This window comes from Amphiprion ocellaris, chromosome 4 (genome assembly GCF_022539595.1).
Source record: "Amphiprion ocellaris isolate individual 3 ecotype Okinawa chromosome 4, ASM2253959v1, whole genome shotgun sequence".
NCBI lineage: Eukaryota > Metazoa > Chordata > Actinopteri > Pomacentridae > Amphiprion > Amphiprion ocellaris.
Window position 1 is genome coordinate 15,447,093 of NC_072769.1, and position 25,892 is coordinate 15,472,984.

General features: G+C 41.0%; 1 protein-coding gene across 2 annotated transcripts in view; it reads left to right on the forward strand.

Annotated features, from left to right (window-relative positions):
* The first annotated feature begins 1,921 nt into the window (after positions 1-1,921).
* zcchc7 (zinc finger, CCHC domain containing 7) overlaps positions 1,922-25,892 on the forward strand; it is a 52,397-nt gene continuing 28,426 nt past the window's right edge. Inside the window, exons 1-3 of one of the 2 annotated variants that reach the window (XM_023269184.3) lie at positions 1,922-2,049; positions 5,968-6,573; positions 7,749-7,971. In XM_023269184.3, coding sequence (XP_023124952.2) covers positions 6,061-6,573; positions 7,749-7,971 — 736 coding nt within the window. In that variant the 5' untranslated portion in view covers positions 1,922-2,049; positions 5,968-6,060. The remainder of the gene's footprint in view (positions 2,050-5,967; positions 6,574-7,748; positions 7,972-25,892) is intronic. The other variant, XM_023269185.3, reaches the window with a different exon arrangement.

Sequence of the window (25,892 nt, forward strand, 5' to 3'; positions counted from 1 at the left end):
CATTCATCAGAGGGAGAATAGTCTGTGGTGACAAACAGTATCCAGTCCTGCTAGATCTTTTGTCTGCAGGAAGAAATATGATGTCTTGGAATTAAAGCAGCCCAGCTGACTATTCACTGTCAACTTTGATAATGATGTTTTATAATCAGACGAGGCGCACACAGTTCACAGTAATGTAGTTTCAGGGTATTCTCTGAGCACAAAGGATATCCACCATAACTTGAAAATATTTTGCATAACAATAGAACTCAGCTAGTACTGTTATTCAGATTACTTGTTTTCTTGCAAGTATTAATAAGTGCTGTATTTAATGGGAAAGGAGACGTGGAACAGGGATGCCACTGCCTACATCACCAGTATCTCCAACCTTTTGGCTGCCAGCACAATCCACATCTTTTATTTTCAAGATTGGTTCTACGAAAACAGAACGTTTTTTTATGTCACTGTAGTCTGAACAACACCTCAAACTGTATGAAGTTGGGTTATTGCCAATAATGATAATAATAATAATAGTAATAATAATAACAATCACTGTAATTCTATAGCACGTTTCAAAACTGGAATTACAGGATTCTTGACAAAACATTAAAATGTACAGATCCTTAAAAAGCAGCAACAAAACATTAAAAGAAAGAACATTAGTACGGACAGCAATCATTAAAAGGGCAATAATAAAACACTAGAAAATGATGAAACATTACAAATGTCTTTCTGTACAGGTGACTCTTTTGAACGGAGCTGTTCTGACTGTAAGGGGGAGGTTGGCCCACAGTGTTGGAGCTGGTAAGAATGAGAGTCCCCCTTTGTTTTAAGGCTCGACCGTGAAATTTTTACCAGTAATTGATTCTCTGATCTGAAGGATCTCAGGGGTTTAGGTGCAGAATAAGGGGTTAAAAGTTCCAAGATGTAGACTGGAACCAGACCATGTAAAAGTTTCAAAGGTAATCAAGAGAATTTTAAATTGAATTCAGAAACGAATGAAGAGCCACTGTATTTCAGCCAAGACTGGAGTAATGTGTTACCTGTGACAAGTATTTGTGAGTAGTCTTGCTGCTGAGTTTTGAATTAACTGTAAATCAGCAATTGCTGCATCGTTAAGGCAAGTGAATAGTGAGTTACAATAGTCCAAGTGGAAGAATATAAGGGCCTGGATATGCTGTTCATCAATGTTTTTCTGGAGCACTGGTTTGAACTTAGCAATATTTCTGATTTGCAGATGTCATGATTGAGTCTTATTGTGGTGATTGATGTTGAGGTTGTAATCAAAAGCCCAGGACTTCAGTGTTGCATGTGATAAGTTGTAAGTTGTATAGTATTATGCAAGGAATGATAACAATGAAAGTGATACTGATAACCCTGTCATTTTAGAAGGACTCTATGTACTCCTTTTATATCAGGATATTATATCATTATAATCTACAGGGGATTAAATCAGAGCAAAACAACAGACTGTTTTTATTTCAGAAAATTAAAGGATTATGATCTAGTTAGGTAATTAGATCAAAACTAGGTGTGCAAACATCACACTGACATCACATTGGTATAGGCCTATTTCATTGGACAGATTTCGGAGCCAAAACTACTACTGGGAATATTAGGGTCAAATCATAATTTTTGACACAAAATTTGGGGATTTAAAAATGCTGAAATGCAGTTTACCTTCCTCAGCTAACAGTTAAACATTGTGAGTTTGGGAGGGAGACAATTGTTCAGAAAGTTTTCACACATCTCGCAAAGATTGGTCAACAAACTGACACCGGACTGCAAAATAAGTTGTGAAGAAGACTGTTTTTAAAAATTATCAGCGCTGGGTGGGTCTTGGGCCGACTAAAATCCTAAAATCCAGTCTGACACTTTAGCTTTCTGGCTGGCGCTTCGTTGCACTGTTTCAAACATCCCTATAATCGCTGCTTTGGCTGACGGAGTGAAACGTTACGGTCGGCCAACTCATTTTCCTCGGACAAACCCGGAAGCTGTTTGTGTTTCTCCTTCTGGCTGGAAGCGAAAGAGCAGCTCGGACACCTGAACCTCTCCAATTTGATGGTAAAGGTGAGCCTACGCTTACTGACATTAAATATTAAACTCACACAGTGGCAGCTTTGTATAGGGATACTTCATCTCTATTTATTTGCTTTCCTTCATGTGTGTCTGGGACTAAAGTGCTCCATTGTTTACATCCGACCGGCTGCTGTGCTGCTTATAAACACGTGGACAGACAGGAGGGACACATGCTAACATCGACATGTGGAAATAACTCTTAATGCCCACCACACAGCGACAGTTTCCCCGTGTTAATTTGTGTTTCGAGACGAGCTAATGTTTACTCATATAAGGGTAGTTTGCTAAAGAGCTAACGTCTGCTACACTCTGCTAACTCGTTAGCATTTAGCTAGCCGGGGCTAACACTAAGCTAACTGGAGGCGCGGGGCAGTTATCAAACTGAGATTTCTGGCGTTTTGCTTGTCGTTGTAGTGCAGTCGTTATACTGTCTGTTTGGGACTATTTTCTCCGCCCTGATTGTGTTTTCTTGAACAGTCAACGGACAAGTCAGCACAACACTTTCAAATCAGTACGTTTATCAGTTGATTTCATCCTGAAGTCTTCCAAGATCAATGAATGACATTAACACGCGTACTAAAAACACAGGTGATGATATAATCATGTCATAAGCAGCATATTGTTACTGCTAGCGCTGTAAATAACGGTTATATTAATTGTCTGTTAATCTGATTATTTTCTTGAGTAGTTTGTCCTGGAAAAAGCAGAAACAGCATTGTTTCCCAAAGTTCAAGATGACAAATGTCTCAGATATCCCGTTTTGTCCACAACCTAAAGATATACAGTATACTGTCATAGAGGAAGAAAGAAGAAGAATAAAAACACTAACATTTAAGAAGCTGGAATACACAAATAAATTAATCAATAATAAAAATAGTTAATTAATTATGTTGATAGTTGGCAAACAAATCGTTGCAGGTCTTGCAACTACACATGCAGAAAACTTTACACAGATTTATAATATTCACTTCTGCAAGTCAATAAAACTAGCATTTATTGATTACAATTAAAACATACATTAGTTGTTATTATTATTGAGTTGTAACAGTCATACGTGTACATGTAAGCATTACTTTAATGTCAGTCAAGTGGAGTAACTTTATACATGTGTAACTTATACATGTATTTCAAATAAATTCGGTTTTATTTATACAGTGCCAAGTCAGAATATACATTATCTTAAGGCACTTCAAACTGTCATGTGAAGACTATAGAATATTAAAGAGGAGAGAAACCCCAACAAATCTAAGGGTTCCCTCTGAGCAAGCTTTATAGACAGTGAAGAGAAAAACAACATTCCATTACCCACCTTGTTTTGGTGGAACATTTGCCCATAAATAAACACTATTATTAGAATGGCTAATTCTCTCCAAAAGACAAGCCAGGAGGTTTTGGAAATGGTAACTCGTAGATAAACTCATGGAGAAAGGCAAGTGTTAGGTTTGTACCACTGATCTATATCTCGTGAATCCTTCGTGTATCATAGTAGTTTGGTCTATAGCATGGCCTCCAATTTTATATAATGATTACAGACTTTGTTTGTGGAATTACAATTTGAATCTAAGCTAGTGATTATAAGGATGGATCAGGTAAGTGGTTTGAAAAGTATTTTGTTCCTGGAATGTAATTGAATAGAAGTATTAGGTAGTATAAAGTAGTAATATTCAGTCACCTCTGCTTAGGTTGATATTAGGCAGAGGTACGGTGTGAATTTTGTGAGTTCGTCAAACTGCATTTGCTTTTCTTTATTGCAGATATTTTGACTTGTCGTAAAGTACGGAAACATTACACTTCCATCCTAAAAATCTTTGCTCCATACTTATCCCTGATTAATGACATTCATAATGACTATGTTCTGTTCATTTATGTCAGTAAGTCAGGACAGTTTGTAAGCATCAGGTTGAAGACCCTAAAACTAAATTCAGCTACCACTGACCTGAGCTTTTTTCTAGGACATGTCAACATGTTTCTGTGGAAAAGCTGTCTTTGCATGATGCAATTGAGTTGCCCCACCATAATAGACAGAGTTGACAGTAGCGTCCACACAGTCCTGAGCAGGGCTTTAATTAGGCAGATTAAGGGAAATCACCTGTGTTGGTGGACCATGACTGTACCAGGGCTTTAAGTGCAGTACATTAAACTCCACCACTGTAAAACACAGTCTGTCATTTGTCAGCTCCCAGTCCCTGTGTGCTGCTGAAACTTTTAACACACAACTGTCGCCCCATGCCATCCGGTAAGACTCTACTTTCTGTCCCTTTAATCCCTGGTGGCCGGCTTGTGACCGTGTACCGTGGCGTTTATGCAGTGTGTGCGGCCTGGGAGCCAATCATCTCCAGCCATCATGGCACAGACACGCAGGACTGGACAGAGCAATGGGCCGGTGCCCCTTCTCCATCCAGTGTGTGTGAGTGAGTGTGTGTGTGTGTGTGTGTGTTAGTAAAAACGCATACACACACAGGGAGACTGAGAAAATTAACAACACTGTGTGTCTTGCAGGGTGAAGTAGATCATTTAACAATTTCTGTCACAATCATTCAAAGTGAGGTCCAGTTAATGTCGTGTTATGTGTTGAAATCATCACCTGACAGATGATGAACTTGGATCTAAGCTGTATCCTATCAGCACTAATGTAAAAGTCTACAGGTTAAAAAAGAATCTTGCTGCAGCTGAGCCGTGTTCTTTCAGCTTTGTTAAACAGGCCTTATGGTTTTCAGAACAAGACTCAAGTTTCCTGTAATTGACCTTGGCCTGTGTCCACTTCAATTCTTCAGTACTATAGATGGCTCATGTGGTCATTGTAGAAGAAAATAACAAACAATCCTAGAAATAATCTCGGCCTACCAGTCGGATATACTGTTGTGGTATTGGTTGATTGAGCCAGATGTGGCCAAACAGTGTCAAATATATGAAAAGTAAAGTATACAAATTGGAAGGTATGCTGATTTTGAATAGGAAAAATTAAAACCAGCTATTATATTGGATCCGTATTAGTTGTTTTGCCTTAAAAACAAACCCTGTATCAGGAATTGCAGATAATTGACATTTGAACAACAAACCTTAATGATGCTGATTTTAATTTGGATTTATTATTTTGTGGCCATGCCATGTATTTTAAGTAAATCCATCTTTATTTGTTGTTGTCTTCTAGTTCTGATTTTCCAAAAACATGGTTTCTGAATAAAATGTGGAGGAGCTGACTCTCGACACGAGACCTGAGGCGGTGCAGCTTCTGACTGCACAAGACATAAAAATAGTCCATGCTTTAAACTGCATGAACATTTAATAACACCACTGCTGTGCATTATCGACCTGAAGCTACTTAATAGTATTAGTGAGAGTAACTGGTGGCTACTTCAGCAATAGGAAATAAATTAGAAAATGCCTTTAGAGCTGAAATGATTAGTTAATAAGTTGATGCAGATAAATTAATTCAGAAAAAATGTAAAATGAATCAACTATTTTAATGATTGATTAATTCTTCAACTCAGTTTTTAAGCAATAATGCTGAACATTACCTAATTTTAAGCTATTCAGTTTTAAGGATTTCTTACCTGTCTTTGACTTGTGTGATTGTGATCTCTATATCTCTGGATTTTGACTGTTGGTTGGAAAAAATAATTCAATTGCAGATGTCACTTTGAGCTTCAGAAAACTATGATGGAAGCCAATAGTTAAGTGTATTATTCAACCTTTTTATAGACCAAATGGCAAGTTTAATAGTCATTTATTGCAGCCTGTTTGAATGAAATTTTATTTGCTTTATGTTTAAAAGAGTTGTTTGTTCCTTAATAAATTTTAATTCAGTGTTGCATTGATGTTGTAGCAGGAGTTCCTTTAGGTTGCACTGAAATACTAATTGACTGTGAAAACTGTAATATCTTGGTTTTGTGTGTTTATTCCCTGCAGTTGGCTTCTGCCTCTGAAGTCACCGTCTCCCCAGGTGTGTGTTCTGGTGAAGTGTGTGCATGTGTGTGCATGTACTGAGCGTGTTTTGGGGAGATGTACTGTACCTACCAGGACCGAGAGGAGTTGGAGGATGACCTCTATCAAGAAGATGAAGGAGACTCTGACGGGTCAGAGGCCAACAGTGAGCTGGAGTTTCGTCTCTACAGCCAGTTGCATTACTCCTCCAATCCTGGGGAGTTGGAGGAGCAGGAGGATGGGGAGGAGAGGGAACCCGACCGAGAGCACCAGGACAGCCAGAAACAAAGAAATGATGCTGAAGAGCTGAAACCAGGGAGAGAAATCAAGCCTCCATCACCTATTTACAGCAAGTTGCAGCAACATCTGAAGAAGAAAAAGGGAGAGAACCAGGACAAACAGCAGAAGAGGAAAATTGACTTCAAAGGTCAGAAGTCAAAATCGTCGTGTTTGGAGGAGGTCATTGTGATTGACTCCGGCCCTGATGTCATCTCCATCTCTGATGACACTGCGGAAGATGATGATGAAGGTGTCTGTGCGTTGAAGGGTCATGGCCTGCACCAGCCGCAGACTTCTACACCGGCACATCAGGTAGACAAAAGATCACTCCATTATCTGACAAAATGAACAAAAAGATTTGCAATGTTTGCATTCAGAATGAATGAAGACAGAGGGGATTAATGGCACAAAGGGTTTTCATACTGAAGTACAACCAGGTGAAGCTGTGATACTGCAATGCTGTTGCATCCTGGGTCCATAAGTGGTTAAAAATATAGCACTACAGCCATAATATTTGGATATAATTACGTTCATTAGTGGACTTTTGATTACCATTTCCTGTCCTTCTCTATTATAAAGAACCAAGTGAGATATATCCCAATGTACAATCAAAGTTTCTCAGTCATAATCCAGCTGAGAAACCCTGGTTGAATGTTGTTAAAGATATTTACAAGGGACTAGTAATGACAGTAACCCCGTTCACAGTTGTCCCTATGATCACTGAAGCAGGTTTGGCTTGCAGCTGTTTGTCCTTGTGTTCAAGAGGGAATTTCATTTTACAATGAATCTAACTTGACTAACTAAAACTGCAGTAGCCTCGTGTTAGCTTCAGATAAAACATTTTAATATATTGCTGGACAGAGCATCAACAGAAGGGTTCACCTCCCATCACTTTCATAGAAAATTCATTAGGAGGCGATGTTTAATGTACAGCAGCAGTGATTACAGCAAGCAAAACGGTTTCAGTGTTTACACCAGTCTTTCGTTTTTAAATATTGTGAACTTGCCTTTAACATGGCAAGAGTCATTCTTTAGTGAAGCTGGGATTCTTTGTAATCGGCTGGAAATACCCGAGTTCTGTCCTCTATGCTCGGTGCCTAATGTCTCCCAGTTGGGACGTTTTGTGTTGCTTTTACTCTGCATTTATAGCTCCGCTCACTAGTTTGTCAGGCTGCTGTCCAGTGGCCAGTTCCAGCTAGCTGAATGATTGCTGTTGCACATGTTGAGCTGTAGCAGCCAGTAGAGCATGCAGCAATGCTAGTGAAATGACTAGCTGCTGTATCAGAGTGTTGTCCAAAGATTTAATGCTGGAAATCTGGGAATGAGGCGAAAATGTTTGACAAAGGCCCAACATGTCAGTCCAATTTACACAGATTGACTCCCAGGGTTTTTTTTTCACTTTTGTATTCATAGGTAGTTAGTAGTTTGAGAAAATGAAGTTTTGTATAGTTGAGTAATATATGATGTTTGCTATTTGATCATCTTAGGAAACCCAGAAGAGGGGTCTGGGTGCAACGGTAACTGTGGACTCCAGCAGCTCAGAATCTGATTCAGAAGACGTAGAATCCAAATCTGAGTCTGATTCGTCTTCTTCATCCGATTCATCCGATTCGGACGCTCTGGAGAACTGGATGATCCTGGGTCGAGGGAAACAGGATGGAGACCAATCCATTTCACTCAACCTGGAAGGAGGGTCCGACAGCAACGAAGGTGTGTCTTTGTTTCTGTGTGTCTACTGGGCGCACTGAGCAATGTTTAGCCCTTTTGTGATCTATTTTTTGTGCCTTTCAATGTGTGTGATCAGAAGAATAGAATCAGTGAGTAATTCTGTATGATCCAAATCATTCAGAACACTTAGTCTACCTGCAGCGCTTTGATAAGGAGTGGGCACAACGATGGGCTGCACTGTGAACAATCTGTGTGAGTGCACCTTTGTCTGTACATATGCATCATCTGTGTCTGCATGTTTATGAACTTGTAAGCTCTTAGCATTCCTAGCACCGTCTGCCCAGTCGCTCGCTTCCCTGATGCATCTTTAAGTATGTTTGCGTGCATTATGTATTGCTATGTGTGCGCGGGCTTGTGCAAGCGTGTTTCTAAAATATTCCCGTTCTAATCAGCATGCATGTGTACATACACATGGATACCAACAGTCATAACGCTAATGCCAAAAACAAACAAACGGAGAAACAACAATGCAGGAGGGGAGAGGGAGGGGAGGTCGGGAGAGATGGGAGTAATCAAAAAATGAATAAAAATGTTCCCTGCAAATCTCTTCAGATCTACACATTATCTTAACCTGCAGCCTCAGCAACCTCTCCAGCTCCCTCCTCCTCCTCCTCCCTCCTACCTAACACTCTCCCATCTCATTCTTTTATCCTATTTTCTCACTATTGTGCGCTCTCTCCTGCTCTCCCTCTCTCTGTGTCTCTCTCACCGTTCCTTCCTCATTTGAATTTCCCTGGGCTGATGTTTCTGCAAGAGTGCCCACTGCCTCCTCGACACACAACTGAGCTAAAGGAGGGGGTCTGGAGCTGGTGGGAAGGCTTGAGATTTTTGGCCTGGTTTTGGGAGGAAAGGAGGATTTTAGGGCTCTGTCTTTCTCTCTCCCTCACTCTTGTCTGGCTTCTCTCTGTGATCTTTGGAGCTTGACCTCATGTCTGCACATGGGGGGTCATGGGTGTGGTGTGGAAGGGGTCTTAAAGTGAGGGGAATGGGGGAGGGCTTTGTCCAAAAAAAAAAAGGAAATAAAGGCAAGGAAATTAAGGGACGAGCCTCAGTAGTCTGGAACTGTGCCCCAGTTCTACACTGCTCACTAATTCAAAGCCAGACTTGAGTATGTTGTGTCTTCACCCCAGAAAGAAAAATTCTAAAATGTATTATTGCTCATTGTCGAAAATCCCTGAAAAAGACAAAAAGACAATAATGAACTGCTTCTTTTGTCTTTGTATCCAAAGCTTGATGAAGCTCATATTTCTGTGCCATGTATATTTGAAAACTGTTAAAAACACATCATTGAGTCATACTGCTTCCTGTTCATTCATTACTACAAACAGGGGCATTGTAATTTATATTCTGTCAGACCTGCTGCTGTAAATACTCCCAAATAAACAAATGTGTATTAATCCACCTCTGAAACTAATTCCAAATACATTGTTCACAATTTTCTGAATAATGCTTGCCAAAACTGCAATACGCAGCAGCTTTTGCAAACTACCAAGCCTTTTAAAAAATATATATTTGAAATGTAAATGTGTGCCCCTTTTTTATCTTTACATCATCAGTTGGGATAAATGAGCTTGGAACGAAAAGTCAGAGACAAGTCTGGCTAGAGTCTTCTGCAGGGTTTTTAGAGGTGGTTCACCTCACCTGAAACAAAGACCATATCGGTGTGACTTTCTTGGACATCATCTGATGACAAAACTGATAATGCGAAGAAAATTTATTAAAAATCTGTGTTTCTACAACCTTTCAGTCTGTTCACAGTATGTGCGCTAAAATGCTGTTGATCTGTTATAACAACGCAATGCACTGTGGGAAATGAAAGGGAAATGAGGGAGCTGATCACAACCTAATGGGGGTGCGATTAGAATATTGTGAATATGGCTATTGACCATTGATTAAATCGTGAGCATTCAATCTTTGATAAAAGTTTTGTCTTTGTAAGGATTAATTGTCAGTCCCATTCCAATATTACCCATCAGGCAGTACATATATATTGACTTCACAGCTTAGTATGACATTTAATATAGTACCTACTGTGTGATCATCATTCTTCTCTTCAATACTGTTTGAGAACAAGATGGTATGCTGAAATGTTTTCTTTTGTGAATTAGATTCACATACCCTTTTTATTTGCCAAAGAGATCCAGAGAGAAGAAGGCCAATCTTAGATCACTGAGATACGGGTGGTTGAATTTTTATGACGCCAATAACCATTACATCCATAACCCAGGGCTTCAAATATAAAGATTGATTTCTGTTTTTTATATGCCATGTTGTGAGTTGACTTCTGTAGCCTGGGAGGCTCGCATGTGGTTTCACAGTTGTGTGTGTGTGTGTGTGTGTGTGTGTGTGTGTGTGTGTGTGTGTGTGTGTGTGTGTGTGTGTGTGTGTGTGTGTGTGTGTGTGTGTGTGTGTGTGTGTGTGTGTGTGTGTGTGTGTGTGTGTGTGTGTGTGTGTGTGTGTGTGTGTGTGTGTGTGTGTGTGTGTGTGTGTGTGTGTGTGTGTCCGAGTAACTGGTTTGCACAGCAGTGACTAATAGTATTTGTACGCCTAAACCCCATCTCAGCATCACCATCAAATCACATTCACTACACTTAGTCTCCCCCTCTCGCCTACAGAAATTGAATCCTTTCATCCTCTTTCTCATTCTGTCTCTCTCCTACATGGTGTCACTTGTTCACATACTTTTACCATCTAATCTGTTCTCAGCCCCTCAAATATGTTTTTTATCAAATACACGGACACACATGCGCTCACGCAGCCCCAGTGGGTATCTGTCACCTGGCCGTAAGGGGCGGCTGTTAGTGGGTGGATGTGTAAGGACATCGGATAAGTGAAAAGAGAAAAGATAGTAGAGAAAAGGGGGATGAGCAAGGGCCGTCTGCCTGTCCGGCAGCTATGCAGCAGCAACCAGACGGAACAAGAGAGAGAAAACAGGGCTTCCTAAAATCCAGCTCAGTGCCTCTCCCACTCGGAGTGGTGTGCGTGTACGTCCCCCTGAATGAATCCGGGGTGTAGGCGGGGTGTGCTGAAGCTAAACTTGAATCGTAAGTGGTTAAACTTCGCTCAGTGGTCACACTTTTTTTTTCTCTCTGTTGCTCCCCCCAGTTCTCTTCTTCGCTTTTTTTTGTCCCCTCGGTTTTGGTCAGTGCACACCAAACTTTGTTTGAGGCTTAGAGAGTCAGCTCTGGCTTGCTATCGGGGTGGCCGATCACATCATAGTGTGTGTGTGTGTGTGTGTGTGTCAGTGTGTGTGTGCTTCACTGAAAGTCTTGGTGAATTAGAGAGAAGCAAGTGTGTTGGTGTGTTTGTACCTTAAGGTTAACTTTGTCTATCTCACAGAAAAGGAAGGTAAGCTCTTCTCTTCTCTTCTCTTCTCTTCTCTTCTCTTCTCTTCTCTTCTCTTCTCTTCTCTTCTCTTCTCTTCTCTTCTCTTCTCTTCTCTTCTCTTCTCTTCTCTTCTCTTCTCTTCTCTTCTCTTCTCTTCTCTTCTCTTCTCTCATTCTGCTCTGTTTTGTCTTGTCATGCTGCTTAAATCGCCTAGGCATAGCAAAAATGTATTCCTTGTCTCAAAATTGTTTGTAAAAAGTAGTAGTACAAATATTTTCAGCTTCAGATCTGTGTGAATATGCGATGCTGCTTTGGGCCTGAAGCTTTTTCCTGCAGCCTCTTGCAGTCTGAGACCCCAGTTGGCCTTTGAATACTCTGAAGTCACGTGCCACTATACAGTATCTGAAATATGGATTTAGCTGGCTTCTCTGTGTTTATTGCTCTGATTATGCGTGTGAGTGCATGTTTATGTACAGGGCATCGGGATTGTAAAATGAGATTACAATGGCATGTTTGGTACCGCACTAGACGTTTGTGTGTATGTGTGTGCGTGCGTGTGTGTATGTGGCTGAGTGTGTATGGGTGTGTGGGTGGGCGGGCAAGCGCTGCAGAAGGGAGACATGGATAGGATCAGCTCTTATCTTGGCTGCCCAGTGCCACACGAGGTGTAACGCCACACCCACACTACCACACAGTGTGTTTGAACAGGCACACACACACACACACACACACACACACACACACACACACACACACACACACACACACACACACGTACACCATGAAATCGCTGTGCCATAGTTTGACTTGTATTATCCAGTTTTTACAGAGGATATGCAAATGAGATGAGACTACTGTGTAGGCCTAATATTAGCGCATGCAAAATAAATTGTAGAAATTCAGTTGAAAACTTGATGCTTTCATATTTAAAAAAGCTGGTGATTGAACAATCATTTGATGCCAGCGGCCTCTGAAATGTAATGACAGCTGGTATCTAGTAAATGAAACAGCAGTTTCTTTGTCATATGAAAAATCCCTTCAGTAAGCGGCCCTGTTTGAGAGTAGTCTTGTTCATTTTTGACAGTTTTCTGTGGCTGTGTTTTTATATTTGTCAGCATAAACTTAAAATTTGACCTTTACCCTGCTATTTGATCATTGAAAATATAGTTTATTGTTCCTTAGACTCAAGAATGATTTTATTTACTCTTTTTAAAACATTTTTGGACATGCTTATCAGCAGATATCCTGTAACTCATTTGCTATTGCTGTTTCTTTTTTTAGAATGATATAAATATATAGTACTGGGTGACTCATACTGCTCTTACAAACTCACCTTCACTTTCAAAGACCTTTTTTTCTAGTGTATTTGCAATAAATACATTTTTTCCTTAAATCTTATTCTACTCAACATATCCGATGGCAATTTATCACGGCTGAATCCTTCCCATAGCCTTAACTTTCTGCCCGCTTTTGCCCAAAGGCCTCTTAAAAAATTTAGAAAAATTGAGTGTTTACACTAGAAAACAGAACAGCAGGAATGTGGCAGTAGAAATTCAGATCAAGCTGGAACGATCGCGAAGCAACACTGGAGTTTATATCCAAAAAATCTGGTTGGACGGACAACTAGTGGAGCTCGGCATCAGACAGAAGGAGAGAGAGATGAGAGTGTGAAAGCCAAAGTGGATGAGACAGGCCTTGAAAAGCATCGGCCACGGTGTCGGTCTGTCAGGGACGGTTTGTCTCCAGGCTAAGATCTCGGAGTGGCTTGAACACGGCTGGATTTCTGTCTGCACAAAATGATATCCGGCACTGTCTGTCAGTCCTGTCTGTGTGTAGCGGACGGTTCTACAGTTGAACCTTCTCTGTAATACTTGACCTGATGTGGCTCTGTTCGAAGCCACAAATCTAGTTTCAACGTCATGTTTTCCAAGTGAAATGAAACAAGTTTTTCGTATCGTGGGCCATTTCAGATTTGAAAAGTGTCGGCCACATTTGAATCGGTTCGTTTGAAGCTTTAAGTTGATGCAGTTTGAGTTGTTACAATGATGGCATGAATTGATTTTGTGTACCTTACACTGGATTTTGTTTTGTGGTTCTAGTCAAATGTGAATATCTAATACAGGCAAAAATAGTTTATTTTATCTAAATGTAAAGGTTTAATTTCAGTTGAATTTTTATACATATATATACATATATATTATATATACATATATATTTTTTAATGTAAAGTTTTTTTTAAACTCTGGTTCTTATGAATCAAATTATTAGTCCTGCTTGTTGCAGCCACATTTCAATTTCAGTTTTGCTTCTTCTACTCTAGAATGTCTTTGGTTTCTGTTGCGCTGATAAGTAGAGTTTATTTATACTGCATTTATCTGCATCTGGACCGGACGAGCCATCCTTTCTGAAAGTAACCTTTGTCAAAATAATCTATGAAAATTTCTCTATTTTTTTTCTTGGAAACTTTGACTAAAAAACACCCACAGACATCTGCGGTTGCGGCTGCAGGTGCTCATTTGTATTAATGTGGCTGTTTGTTCTTCAGAGTAAGTAAGGGGCAGCATTTAAATTTAATCTTAAGGAGAGAAGAAATTTCGGCTAAATTTTCCACCACACACATCAGTCTTGAAACCAGCATCCTTCAGTTGATGGATAGAATTTTTTTTAGCTTTTCAATTTAAATTGGGTTAAATTAGCCTTTCATTAATTAGGTTTTTCCAAAAACACAAAGCAAGATTCTTATTGAAGATATTTCCTGTGGACTGTGACGTTTAATGGTTTAATATTTTGTGTTGTAGAAATGATAGGACATTTTAGAACGAAACTGAAGGTGTGATGCATTGGATGTGTTGTGTGTGTTGGAGTGTGAAGGTGTGTGCATCTAAAGACAAAAGTGTGCGTGTGTGTGAGAGCCGGTGTCAGCCTCACCACGCCTGAGGTGAGCCCAATAACCGTGCCCTGGCCCACTGGAACGAAGTTTCACCGTCTTTAGTTCCGAATAGAGAAAGAATGTGACGTTAAATGAAATGGTTTTCAGCATTGTGCCTTTTTATGCACTTCTGTTGAGCTGTAGTTTGTGTGTTTTTGTCGTTTTAAAATGTCAGATTCGGTGCCGAAGGTGTCAAAATGAATGAGAGGTTGGTTGTTTTTTTTAAAGCAAAAGCACACAACTGCTACAGCTACTGCAAACAGTAGCTGTAGCCTGGAGGAAGGGGTAATAAACTGGAGACCAGAGTGTCCCTACTGTAGTTTAGTGTGTGTGTGTGTGTGTGTGTGTGTGTGTGTGTGTGTGTGTGTGTGTGTGTGTGTGTGTGTGTGTGTGTGTGTGTGTGTGTGTGTGTGTGTGTGTGTGTGTGTGTGTGTGTGTGTGGTGAGTAGAATAGGGAATCCCTGTCTTCTACTTGAACCTTTATTTAACCAGGATATCCCATTGAGAGCGAGAATCTTTTTTCTAAGGAGACCTGCAGCAGACATTGTGCCCTGAAGCTATGGGATAAGACAACGAGGCAAACACACAAAACCACGCTCATGTATGATTAAATAAAACTTTGCGGCTTCAACACCTTAATCCCACATGGTGTGTTCAGGCGCACAGTATAGTGTGAGACTGTAACAGTATTTTCAAAGCTTATTGTCAAGTGGCTTTCTGTTTGGTCTGATTTCCGCCGGACGAATTTTCTGCATCTTTTCGCTCCTTTGTGGATTTTTACCAACCGTCTCGTCCTTTTTAGAAGACCTGAAGAGAATGACGGGAGGGAAGGGACAGAGAGGAGACTAGCAGGAGAAAAAAAATGTCAATTACAATTACCAATAATAATCATTATAATTAAGCAATCACTTAATAGGAAATCAAATTATTGTGGGGGGTGACAGTGGGACAGAGGGAGGTCCCGCGGGACTATATTAATTTCTGTTCTCTTATTTGACCGGAGAACTTTCGCTTTATTGTCTTTCCTTGGTTTTTTGGGGGCTGGGAGGGGTCGTCAAGAGGGCTTTATTAACTGGTAGCCTAGGGTGGTGATATTTTTTGGGGGGCGGGGGGGTAGATGCAGGAGTTGAGGGGAAGAGGTTGGAGGGATATGTATTAATATTAATACGTTTTTGGGATGAGGAACAGGCGTGAGTGAAGAAGGGGTGGGGTGGCGGGGTGGGGTGGGGGGGCGCTAAGGCAGTCATGGATCCACAAAATCACCCTTTCTCCCCTCGCCTCGTTCTTGTCCCCATTTTTTTCCACCCTCACATTTCGGCTCACCTCGTCCTCTGTGGGCAGCGGCAGCAGCAGAGCTGTTTTGGAATCAGAAGTTCAGTTTAACAGTCAACAGGATAAGAGGTGGAACCCCAAACACACACAGATACACACATTTAGGGTTAGTACACTTGCTCTGGTATGCAAAGGGTTTCCTAATAATAGCCGGGCAATGTTTTTCACACGGTCCCAGAGGATGGTTATGCATGTGTGTGGGTGTGCGAGAGAGTTGGCAGTGTACCACACAGACACACAAGTGTGCCTGTTTAGCAGTTTCCTCTCCAGAGGCTCCTGGCAGTGTGTATGTGGCCATTCCAAGGCTTCTCCCCATGTCTCTTAATTAAGGCACTCGTCAGACAGAGACCAGCTGGGCCTGGTCTGGCCTAGCTGGCACTCACTGTAATTCCAGTCAATCTAGCCTTCGTCGCTCTTCCTCCTCTCCATCCCTCACTCGCATCCTCCTCACTTTTTTTCACTTATTTTGCAGATTTCGGTGCCCTTTGTTTCCCTTATCGATTGACATCGGATTTTACCCACTTTAATGTGTTGCTGGATTTGCTGCTGATTGATGCTGGTGTTCTCTGCATCTTTATAACACGTGTAAGCATATCTACTTGACCTTTGCATTACACTTGCCTTCAATAAAGCACTAATTAGGAGTCCCATTAGGAGCTGAGTTAATAGGCGCTTAAATACCAGTATTCAGGTGTTTGGTAGAACATGCTAAATACTTGAGCTGTCAGCATAGGAGGCAAATGCAAGTATTTCTTCTCTGTGGATAACTGTTAAAGAAGAGGGCCTATGTCTGGTTTTTTAAAAAAGCATGTCTTTACATACTTGGACAAGCCACGTACGAGAGATTTGGGATCAGGATTGAGTCATTTTCATTCTATTTTTTAAACCAAGCTGAGTATATGTACACTGTGTGCATTACTTTAGATGTAGTCAGACATGCTGAAACATACTGTGCCTAATACGATATAGATGTCATGCTTCTGTGGTCACATCTCTTTTCAAAACTGTCAAAAACATACTTACAGTCCTATGCAAACATACCAAGATGTGGCTTGTTTCTGACACAACTGCTGTGTTCAGTAGTGAAAGGATTTTCATGCGGACATAAGAGGAATGTAATTTATCGGCGTCATCTCCTACAGATTGCTAAAGCAAACGTATGCGCAGCAGTGTCTCGGAAATTCAACATCAGTGTATCTATACCACACGCCACCTTTCTTCTCTTAACCCCTCAGCCCCACCCCTCTCTCCATCCATCCCATCTCTTTATTCCTCCACTCCCGTTCCCAACCATCCTTCCATACAACAAAACCAAGTCCTGGTTACGTGGCTGTTGCTATGCCGGGCTTGCAGGGTCAGGATTCATACTATAGGCTTTCCTGGGTTAATCCATCTCGTATCTGGGATGTGTTTTAGAGGTCACACGGCTGATAGTGAACGCCGCGTCCTCATTCTGCGTAGTCAGTATAGAAATGTTTAATGTGTCTAAATGTGTGATTTGTCGATGAGGTGAATTTCCTCAACATTGGTATGACTAGTTCTCCTTTCACATTTGTGTAACTGGTTTATAACATTGTGTGTCTGTGAACGAAGTTTAAGTCTTTGCTCGTGCACGTGTTCCTGCGCGCACGCATGCCTGTGCATTAGCACACCTAGGCCGCCCCTTTATCCGGGGGATTATGGTTAAATGGAATGCTGAGATTCTGGCGGCGAGCGACCGATAAAGCTGAAGTCGGCGTTGGGAGAGAAAATTAATTATTGGGGATAAAATCAGAGCAAAGGAGATAGTTACTGACTCGTTGGGGAGTTTAGTCATTGATATTTCGGCACAGGCTTGCAGACAACATGCAGAGTTCATCACACCCTTAATGTGAGACATGTTTTGTGTGTCTGCGAGTGTGTGTGTGTATGTGTGTTTGCACCTGCGAGCCGGGCTTTGCAAACTTTTAAAGGTTTTGGTCAAGGATCAAAAAGCCTTTGGGTTTTACGCAGTCTTAACATACTGATGTAGCTTTTTTTTTCCGCGGATCAGCTGCAGTGTCCTCGGGGGCTTCTGCAGCTCCAGGTTTTTTCTTTCAGTATTGACATTTCACAGCCTACAGCTGATATCTGCCAGTCTTATGTTTATCATTCAGTATAATTCAGCAACTTTGAACTGTGTGCTTTAATGTATATGTATTATTATAACATATTTGCTTTTGTCAGAACAAGATTTAAAAGCAGCCTTAAATTTAATTTGAATTGAAGTTAGTAGAATTGATGAAAACAAGCAGATATTTATGACTTAATTTGTTTTAACCAGCTGGTTGAAATCATCCTGCTGAAAAGCTGTTTGATCGAAGGTGGGTTTCTGATTTTCTGAGCACTGAATTGCATTACATCACATCACATTGTCAGCAACAGCCAATAAATATTCTTAAAGCGAGATTGTACCTTGATTGGTGCTCAGTTTTCCCATTGATTTACAGATGTGTTTGAAATGAATATATTTCAGTCCAGTTGCCTGATAAAATCTCTATTTCTAGCCTTCAAGGAGTCTGGCTTTAATGATGAATTTGTTCTAAAATGTAGTTTGTCGTGAAAAGAAAATCACAAACCTACTGCACAAGTAAACAAAATATCTGAAAGATAAAAGAAAACTAAAAAGATTTTATTATCAGTGCACTGACAAGATAGTGTCAGATGTACAGACAGGTGCACTGTTTAAAAGAGTGTTTCAGTTTGCTGTTGTATTACTGTAATGGTTTGATATTCTCACAGCCTGTAGAAAATATTTTTCAGCAGCAGCTCTCTTACCACCACCATGCCATCCTGACAGTGTCTTCATTTTTGTGTGCTCTGATTCTGCCTTCATGGTTTTCTACTTTTTCTATTCTTTGTTCCCAATTCTCAGCACTACACTGATTTGTGCCATTCAGTTACCAACAAGATGTGCATAAACCTGAACAAATATGAGTTCAGTACAGTATCTGGAACAATATAATGTTCCAGATTTGGCAATAATCTTGTGCTTTTGAAACACAAATACTGAAAATGAACCTGTGAGCCAGACTCTAGTGCTACTACATTTCAGTATTTAGTTTTTTTTGCCTCACAGAGCCTGGAAACACTTTACAATTATTTTCCAGTTTTTAAGAGTCTTTGTGGCGAGTGTTAAAAATCAGCTGTGAACAAATAACCGTCTCTGACCTTACAGGACTTGTTATACCGAGACAGATTAGCGTGTGTGTGTTTGCATGGCTGTGTGCGAGCGTGCAGGTGAGTGCATTTCTGTCCTCTGAGTGCAGACTGATCAATAGTAATTGGGTTGAGTGTCTCAGGCCTGTTTCTCTCCTTTGTACTGTGGGCCTTTTGTAGGCTGACACAGGACCAGCAGAGAAAGGGGACAAGCAAGAGAAAGAAAAGAAAGAATAAAAGGGGGGAGACTGCGAGAAAATGGAGGATGTTTGCAAGTCGACGAGCATGACTGGCTCCCTCAGCCAAAACTCCGGATATTTATTCAGCATTACTCACTAATCTAAAAAAATCTTCCTGCCTCTCTGTGTCTCCTCTTTTCTTTTCATTCACACTGGAGGGATGAGAAGTGTGTGTGTGTGTGTGTGTGTGTGTGTGTGTGTGTGTGTGTGTGTGTGTGTGTGTGTGTGTGTGTGTGTGTGTGTGTGTGTGTGTGTGTGTGTGTGTGTGTGTGTGTGTGTGTGTGTGTGTGTGTGTGTGTGTGTGTGTGTGTGGGCTTCTAGAGAGAGGACCTTGTAAGATGATCTTAAAAGAGGTGTGATAAATCACAGATAACTCGTTAAGATGCATTAACAGGCTTCTCACTTCTTCCTCTCTTTCTCCCTCGTGTTTACAAACACAAGCACACTCCCAGAGCATCTCATCCCTCGCTATTCTGTCTCTTTTATGACTTCCATAAAAGCAACGTGTGCTGAGTGAGGGTTGAAGCTTCAGCGGTATTAGCAGGGAGGCATTAGGCATAAACTCTAAGGTATATTAAAGCAACGGCCCTGTTGTTCATATAAACACGCCAATTCAATTTAGCCTGCCCCACGGGGAATGGGATTTCAGCAGCTTCCGAGAGCAGGAGGAGGGGAGGGGAGGAAGGAGGGAGGCAGGCAGGCAGGCAGGCAGGCAGGCAGAGTGAGTGGTGGATGAGGTAAGACAAGAAAAGGAGGTGGGATGAAGGGATCTTGAGGAGGTGGTAGAGGAGAGGAAAGGGGGGAGTAGAGGGTTAGGAGAGGAGGTGAGAGAAAAGAGAGGTTGGGCACAGATGTGGAGATTAGCATATTGGAGTGGCATGGTGGCTAGTTGCAGGAATTCATTATTATTGTTGCATTAACTACCCTGATGTAAGCACCTGTGTGTGTCTGTGTGCATGCATGCAGCCATAAACACCACACACACACACACACACACACACACACACACACCAAACTCACATTGACAGAGGGGCTGCCGGTGTCTGCAGTGTCTGTGCACGGCTGCACGCTTGGACAGAGCGTTATGTGGGAAACCCTACAGTTATATTATTCAATCCAAATTCAAATGGGCTTGTCAGGAAAGCTCCCGCTTTTTATTACCTGTCAGAAAAACCAAGGGATGGATGGAAAAGAGGGGAGCAAATTAAACGACAGTAAATAAGACCCCCTATCTCTCCGCACGCTCCCCCTGCCATTCTGCCATCCCTCCCTGCACTGTATTTTGGAGACACACACACATATATTTGGAGATTTTGACAGCATGTTGTTGTTCGGCCCTATCTGTAGTTTACCTTAACCAGGTTTGATCTGTCAATCAGATGCAGGAAGATGTAATTATTTCGTTCATCAAGTGAACCAGGCTCCGGGTTTGATGCTGAGGGAAAAGTGTCTCAGATGTTTATTGGAATGGATTCAGTGCCTGTTTGATGTCTGTAAACAAGGAATTATGGGAAAAGGAATGAAAGAGGGGAGATTGAGGGATTTCTTAAGGATGAGTCGTACATGTGGTGATGTGAGGGCAGAGCTCGGTGATTCCTCCCATTACACACAGGCACACACACATCCAGAATAGCCTCCTCCTGTCTTGCCCCTTTCAGCCAGGCATAACTTCTGCCATCTGTCCACCCCCCCTCCTCTTCCTATCTTCCTCCTCTTTCACCCTTCTCCTCCTCCTCTGCTCTTCCTCATTTCCCCTCCTTCCTCCCCTCACTCCCCACCACCACCCTTTCCATTCATTTAGGGCCTTATTTCCCCACCTTTGCTCTCTGGTGGCATTCAGAGAGATGTGGAATATTTAGTCTTTTCTTGTGGGGAGCATCCAGGAGAGGAAGGAGAAGGTCGCTGGCTGAAGTATTTAAGTCTGCGTGTTATTTATTCATCATTACTCATTTTACAGAACTGGAAATAAAGACTGAATGACTCAGTGTAGTCCACATTTTACATTAGCAACCACATCACCTGAATGTCCTATTTACTGCATGCATTTGTGTAGTCATCTAGCAAGTAACTGGTTCTGTCATTGTCATCAAGGGTCAGGTTTTTGGTTTTAGCTTCATTCATTAACATTGAATTTTCTGGCCTTCAATTCTCATATGTTTCACGCACACACACCTGCAGTACGCTGTTGTCTGGAATAGAAATGCTGTTTCCTACTACTTTCCTGTCCTATATTGATCACACTACTTTCATTCCTGCACTTTTAATAGCAAGTATTGGATCGATTTATCTATTAATTTTCTGTGAGTCGTCAAGTTAAAAAAAAAAGTAGAGATTTGGTTGTTATGGCCGTTTATAAATTTCTTACAGTGATAGTTTTGGACTTGGTTTGACAAATAAGCATTTTAAAGCTGCTATTTGGGTTTATGGTGAACATGTGTGAACATGGGAATTAAGTATTTTTTCGTAAACTTGCATGTCTTTTTAGAGAGTTAGCAGGAGAAAAATGATAGAAAATGAGGAGAGAGATTGGGGGATGAACTGGGGATATTGTTCATGTTTGGAGCCTTAAAGTCCTCACTTAAAACTATTTGAAGGCAAGTACATGATTCAATAATAAAAAAAGAAAAATAGCTGCAGTTTTAATTAAGTAACATTGTTTTGTTCCTGTTTTCCACCAAATCTGCTGCCAACTCCTAACTTCTGACTGCCAGCTGCAAAGGACAGCTGGTTGCATTCATAAACTGTATTTGAATGAAGTGATAAAAGAGCCATATTAGGCACTCCTCTTCTAATCCTCTATTGTTCTTTGTCTGTCCCCTGTCCCACAGAGGGGCTGCTCTAATTAAAGACTAATAATTGTATTGTTTTATAAAACCTGTAGAGACAGAGATTCTGCTCTTCAATCATTCACTCCCTCCAATGTACCCGACCCATCGAGGGCTATCTCGCAGGATGAAGTCTATAAACACACTGTGACTGACTGTTTTGGGTGTGTGTGTGCGTGTGTGTTTGTGTGTGAGAGAAAGACAGACACACACCCAGAGCAGCACACAGTAGGAGCAGGAAGGAAAAGGCCAAATCTAAATTAAAACTTTAAAGCACCATTATTTAATTACCCTAAAGGCTGTGGATTTGAAGGATTGAAGGGTGGCTTTGTGTCTGTGTATGTGTGTTTATATGTGTATGTGTGTTTATATGTGTGTGTGTGTGTATGTGTGTGCGTGTTTGCGCGTGCAAACGTGTGCTGCTGTCCAGGATTATTTCAATTTTTCAATTTGCGCTTTCTTCTCAAAGTGTGTGTGGGTGTTCATGTGTGTGCTGTGCGTGCGATCACATTGTCACCCCTTATTGGTTGCCCTCTCCCATTGCCCCTCCTTCACCTCTGCCCTGCACACACACACACACACATATACACACACGTGCATGCATGCACACAAGCTGAAGCGCCGGCAGATAAAAAGGCATTATGGTAAATTCCACTTAATGACAAATTTTTAATTTGGGGAACAGGGTCTGGTGAATGGAGCTTAATTACCGGGGCCAAAGATCCCTCGGAAAAATAACCCCCTTGACGTGCCCAACCTGCCCAATAATGGAGCGCTCTGCAAAATGGCTCAGATTAACCAACACCGTTTATCTAACCCCCCCACAACCCCCCTTCTGTATAATAACAAAAATAACAATCATGAAAATTCTATCTGCCTCCCAGCCCCCATCACCCCGCTTCCTTCTCCCGCCTTTCCGCCCTCCCGCCCACTGCCTGGCTCACTCCCGCAGGAGGAAATTCATCAAAATGAAATTGAGGTTGCAACTCACTGGTTTTATTAAAATATATTTGCCCCTTACAGACAGTGTGTGCTTGTGTGTCAGTGTGTTACGCTGCACAAGACAAAAGGAGCACCATGAATAATTTGGTCAGTTTTTATTAGCGACATTTTGTGGCGGCGTACACAAGTGTGACTTTAGCCATAAAATGCAAACACTTGTTGACTATTGGCTGCTCTGCTTTCAGACCAAATTGAGGGAAAATCCAGACTGACCAACAGCGGCTTATTAAATGAAGCATATGCTGCCACTGATACAACAGTATAATCTTTTCATCATGCTGACAACAGTGAAAATGCAAAGTGTTAAACTTTAAATTAGGCATGCAATTAACAGTTATTTCCATTATGTTTTGCCTGTGAAATGTCACAGTTTGGCAAAATTCAGGGTGATGCAATTCAATTGCGTGTTTCGTCTAGTCGATGCTCCTGAATCCCAGAGTGTTTCATTTATTCTTTGCAAGTTTGCACGGTACTGAATAAATCCTTGCAATTTAGAATCCTAAAACTCGTCATTGTAATGTTTGCTTAAAAAAATGTCCAAAAAGTTGCTGTATGTGGATCAAATCCTCAATGTGAAAGCTAATTGTTTTAGTTCTTCTTTCAATTACACTGCAAATCTACACAAATTAAAATATGATGTTTTAAAGACTGCAATTTGTATTACTGAAAGCCAGTAATTAGAATAAATATATTTTAATTTACAGTGTAGAAAGTAATAGTGTCTGGCAGTTTCGTCCCCTGATTGAATGCATTTCATGCTCTTTTCAAATAAAAACTCTCTGTTATGTAAATTACCAAAAACCAATGATTTCACAGCATCAGATTAGTTTCTACAACCTACAGGAGCATCGCTATTAAAGTCCGAGTCTGAGTCGCTGATATAACCTGATACTGAGTCGTCGGTGGATCAGTATAACTGTAAAAGTCTCACTTTTAAATCAAAAATGGCAAAGATCTTGTGACGTCTTGTACTATTTTTTATCGTCCTGCAATGTACCGTGGGCACAAGCCATCCAAGCATGTTTCGGGTAATAAAATGAGTCAAATTTTGATATTCAGCCTCTTTTTGCAACCTAGATGGTGAGATCATCGGAACCGGTCGCGAGTCAGGAGTGTGTGTTTAATAAGAACCACTGATTGTCAACAGATTGATGGAGATAAGTTTTATTTTGGATTGAAAATCTGCACTAAACAGGCAGCTAACGGATATTAAACAGACACAGTGACTACCTGTCCTCTGTCGGAAGCACAGACATGTACTGGCTCACTTTTGGATAACTTGAACATGGTTACGCTCACACACACACACACACACACACACACACACACACACACACACACACACACACACACACACGCGCGCACACACACACACACACACACACACACAAGCCTCACTCTCTTTTCTTGGCCTTCTCTGGTCCCTGTTGTTGTGTACCCTGATTGGACCATGTGGTTGCCATGCGGTTGCCAGGCCGTGCCCCTGCTGTGTGGTAATTGGTGTCTGTGGTGTTGCCGCGTGGTGACGGTGCTTTGACTGACAGGTTTGGCCACCTGCCCTGCCCTTGCTGCCAACATGGTGTGGAAGGGGGTGAGGAGGAAGGGAGGAGGTGGCACAGGCTGGCAGGGGGTGAACGCTGGACGTGTCGCGGGGGGGTGGATGGAATGGATATCAGATAATCAGAGACGGGCTGCGTTGAAATATGTGCTGGCCGAACAGGAGGAAGACTCAACAGGGACCAGGGTGATGGCATCTGCCTCTAGTTCGTCAAGCTGCCGTAGCAAAAAAAAAAAGACTTGACACAAAAATCGTTTTGGTTCTCCTTTTTAAAGATTTCTTTTGATGTAAATGTCAGCATGTAATGTCAAGATTAAGCCCCAGGAAGCTTCTTCTGTTGTGCAGTCATGGCAGTTTTCCAGCATCATGTAGCAGAAATTTTGGCTTGGGCTTTTTTCAGGTTTAGGTATGTTTTTAATGTGCTTCTTTTCACTGCCTGGCTGAGGTTAAGTACTGACATAGTTACTTCTTCCTTCAGATTTTTGGTTCCTAAAATACAAGGGCATGACATTTTCGCATTTTATATGATGTGCTTTTCATTGATGATGTAGACACTATGGTGTTATACTGTTACCTGGACTTGCATCTTCACTATCTTTACATCCAGAGCCACAGTGGAAATGAGTGTGAGCCTTTTGTGTGCTGCCATTTTTTGTGCGAGTTTCCATGTCGTCTTCATAATGTCAGATTAACTAGAATTGTATACGTCCCTAAATCTGTCATATCTTGTGAGAGAACTGAAGGAGGCAGACTAACAGTATAGCTTCATTTGGGTTGTAAATTTGGCAGTCGTGGTCCAATTCAGAAAGCACAGTTCTTAAAGGTGTAGGTATGGACCAGACTTTGGTCACAGCTGAAAACCAGAAGAAATGCCAGTTATCTATTTCTTCTGACCTTGACAAAACATTTTATTTATCTTATTTTTATTTAACCTTTATTTAACCAGGTAGGCTTGTTGAGAATCAATTCTCATTTTCAATAATGACTTGGCCATGAGGCAGCACACAATAATTCAAAACAAATTGCACAATAACTTGTAAAATAGAAAAGCTAAAAACAGGTGCAGTGGTCCTGAAGTGTTACGTTAACTGATTTTGTAAACAATGTGAATGATGCATATGAGGTGAGTTTATTATATTTCATTTCATAAATAAAATAAAAAAAATAAATATTACCCTCTTACGTGTTTTTTATATATATATATATATGTATATATATATATATATATATATATATATATATTTTTATTTATATATATATATATATATATATATATATATATATATATATATATATACATTTGCACTCAAACCACTCCCTTATTCTGCTACATCAGGACTGTGTAGGATGAAATTTACCTGACAGTTGCCTAGCAACACAACAAAACAACTGTCATCAGATTCACTTCAAGCCAAAGATAAGAGTGCAGCCTAAAATGTCTCAGTTGAGATTCATTAGAACTGTTCAACTTGGTGAGTAAATGTTGTTTCCAAAAAAAAGTTTCGTTTTTTTAC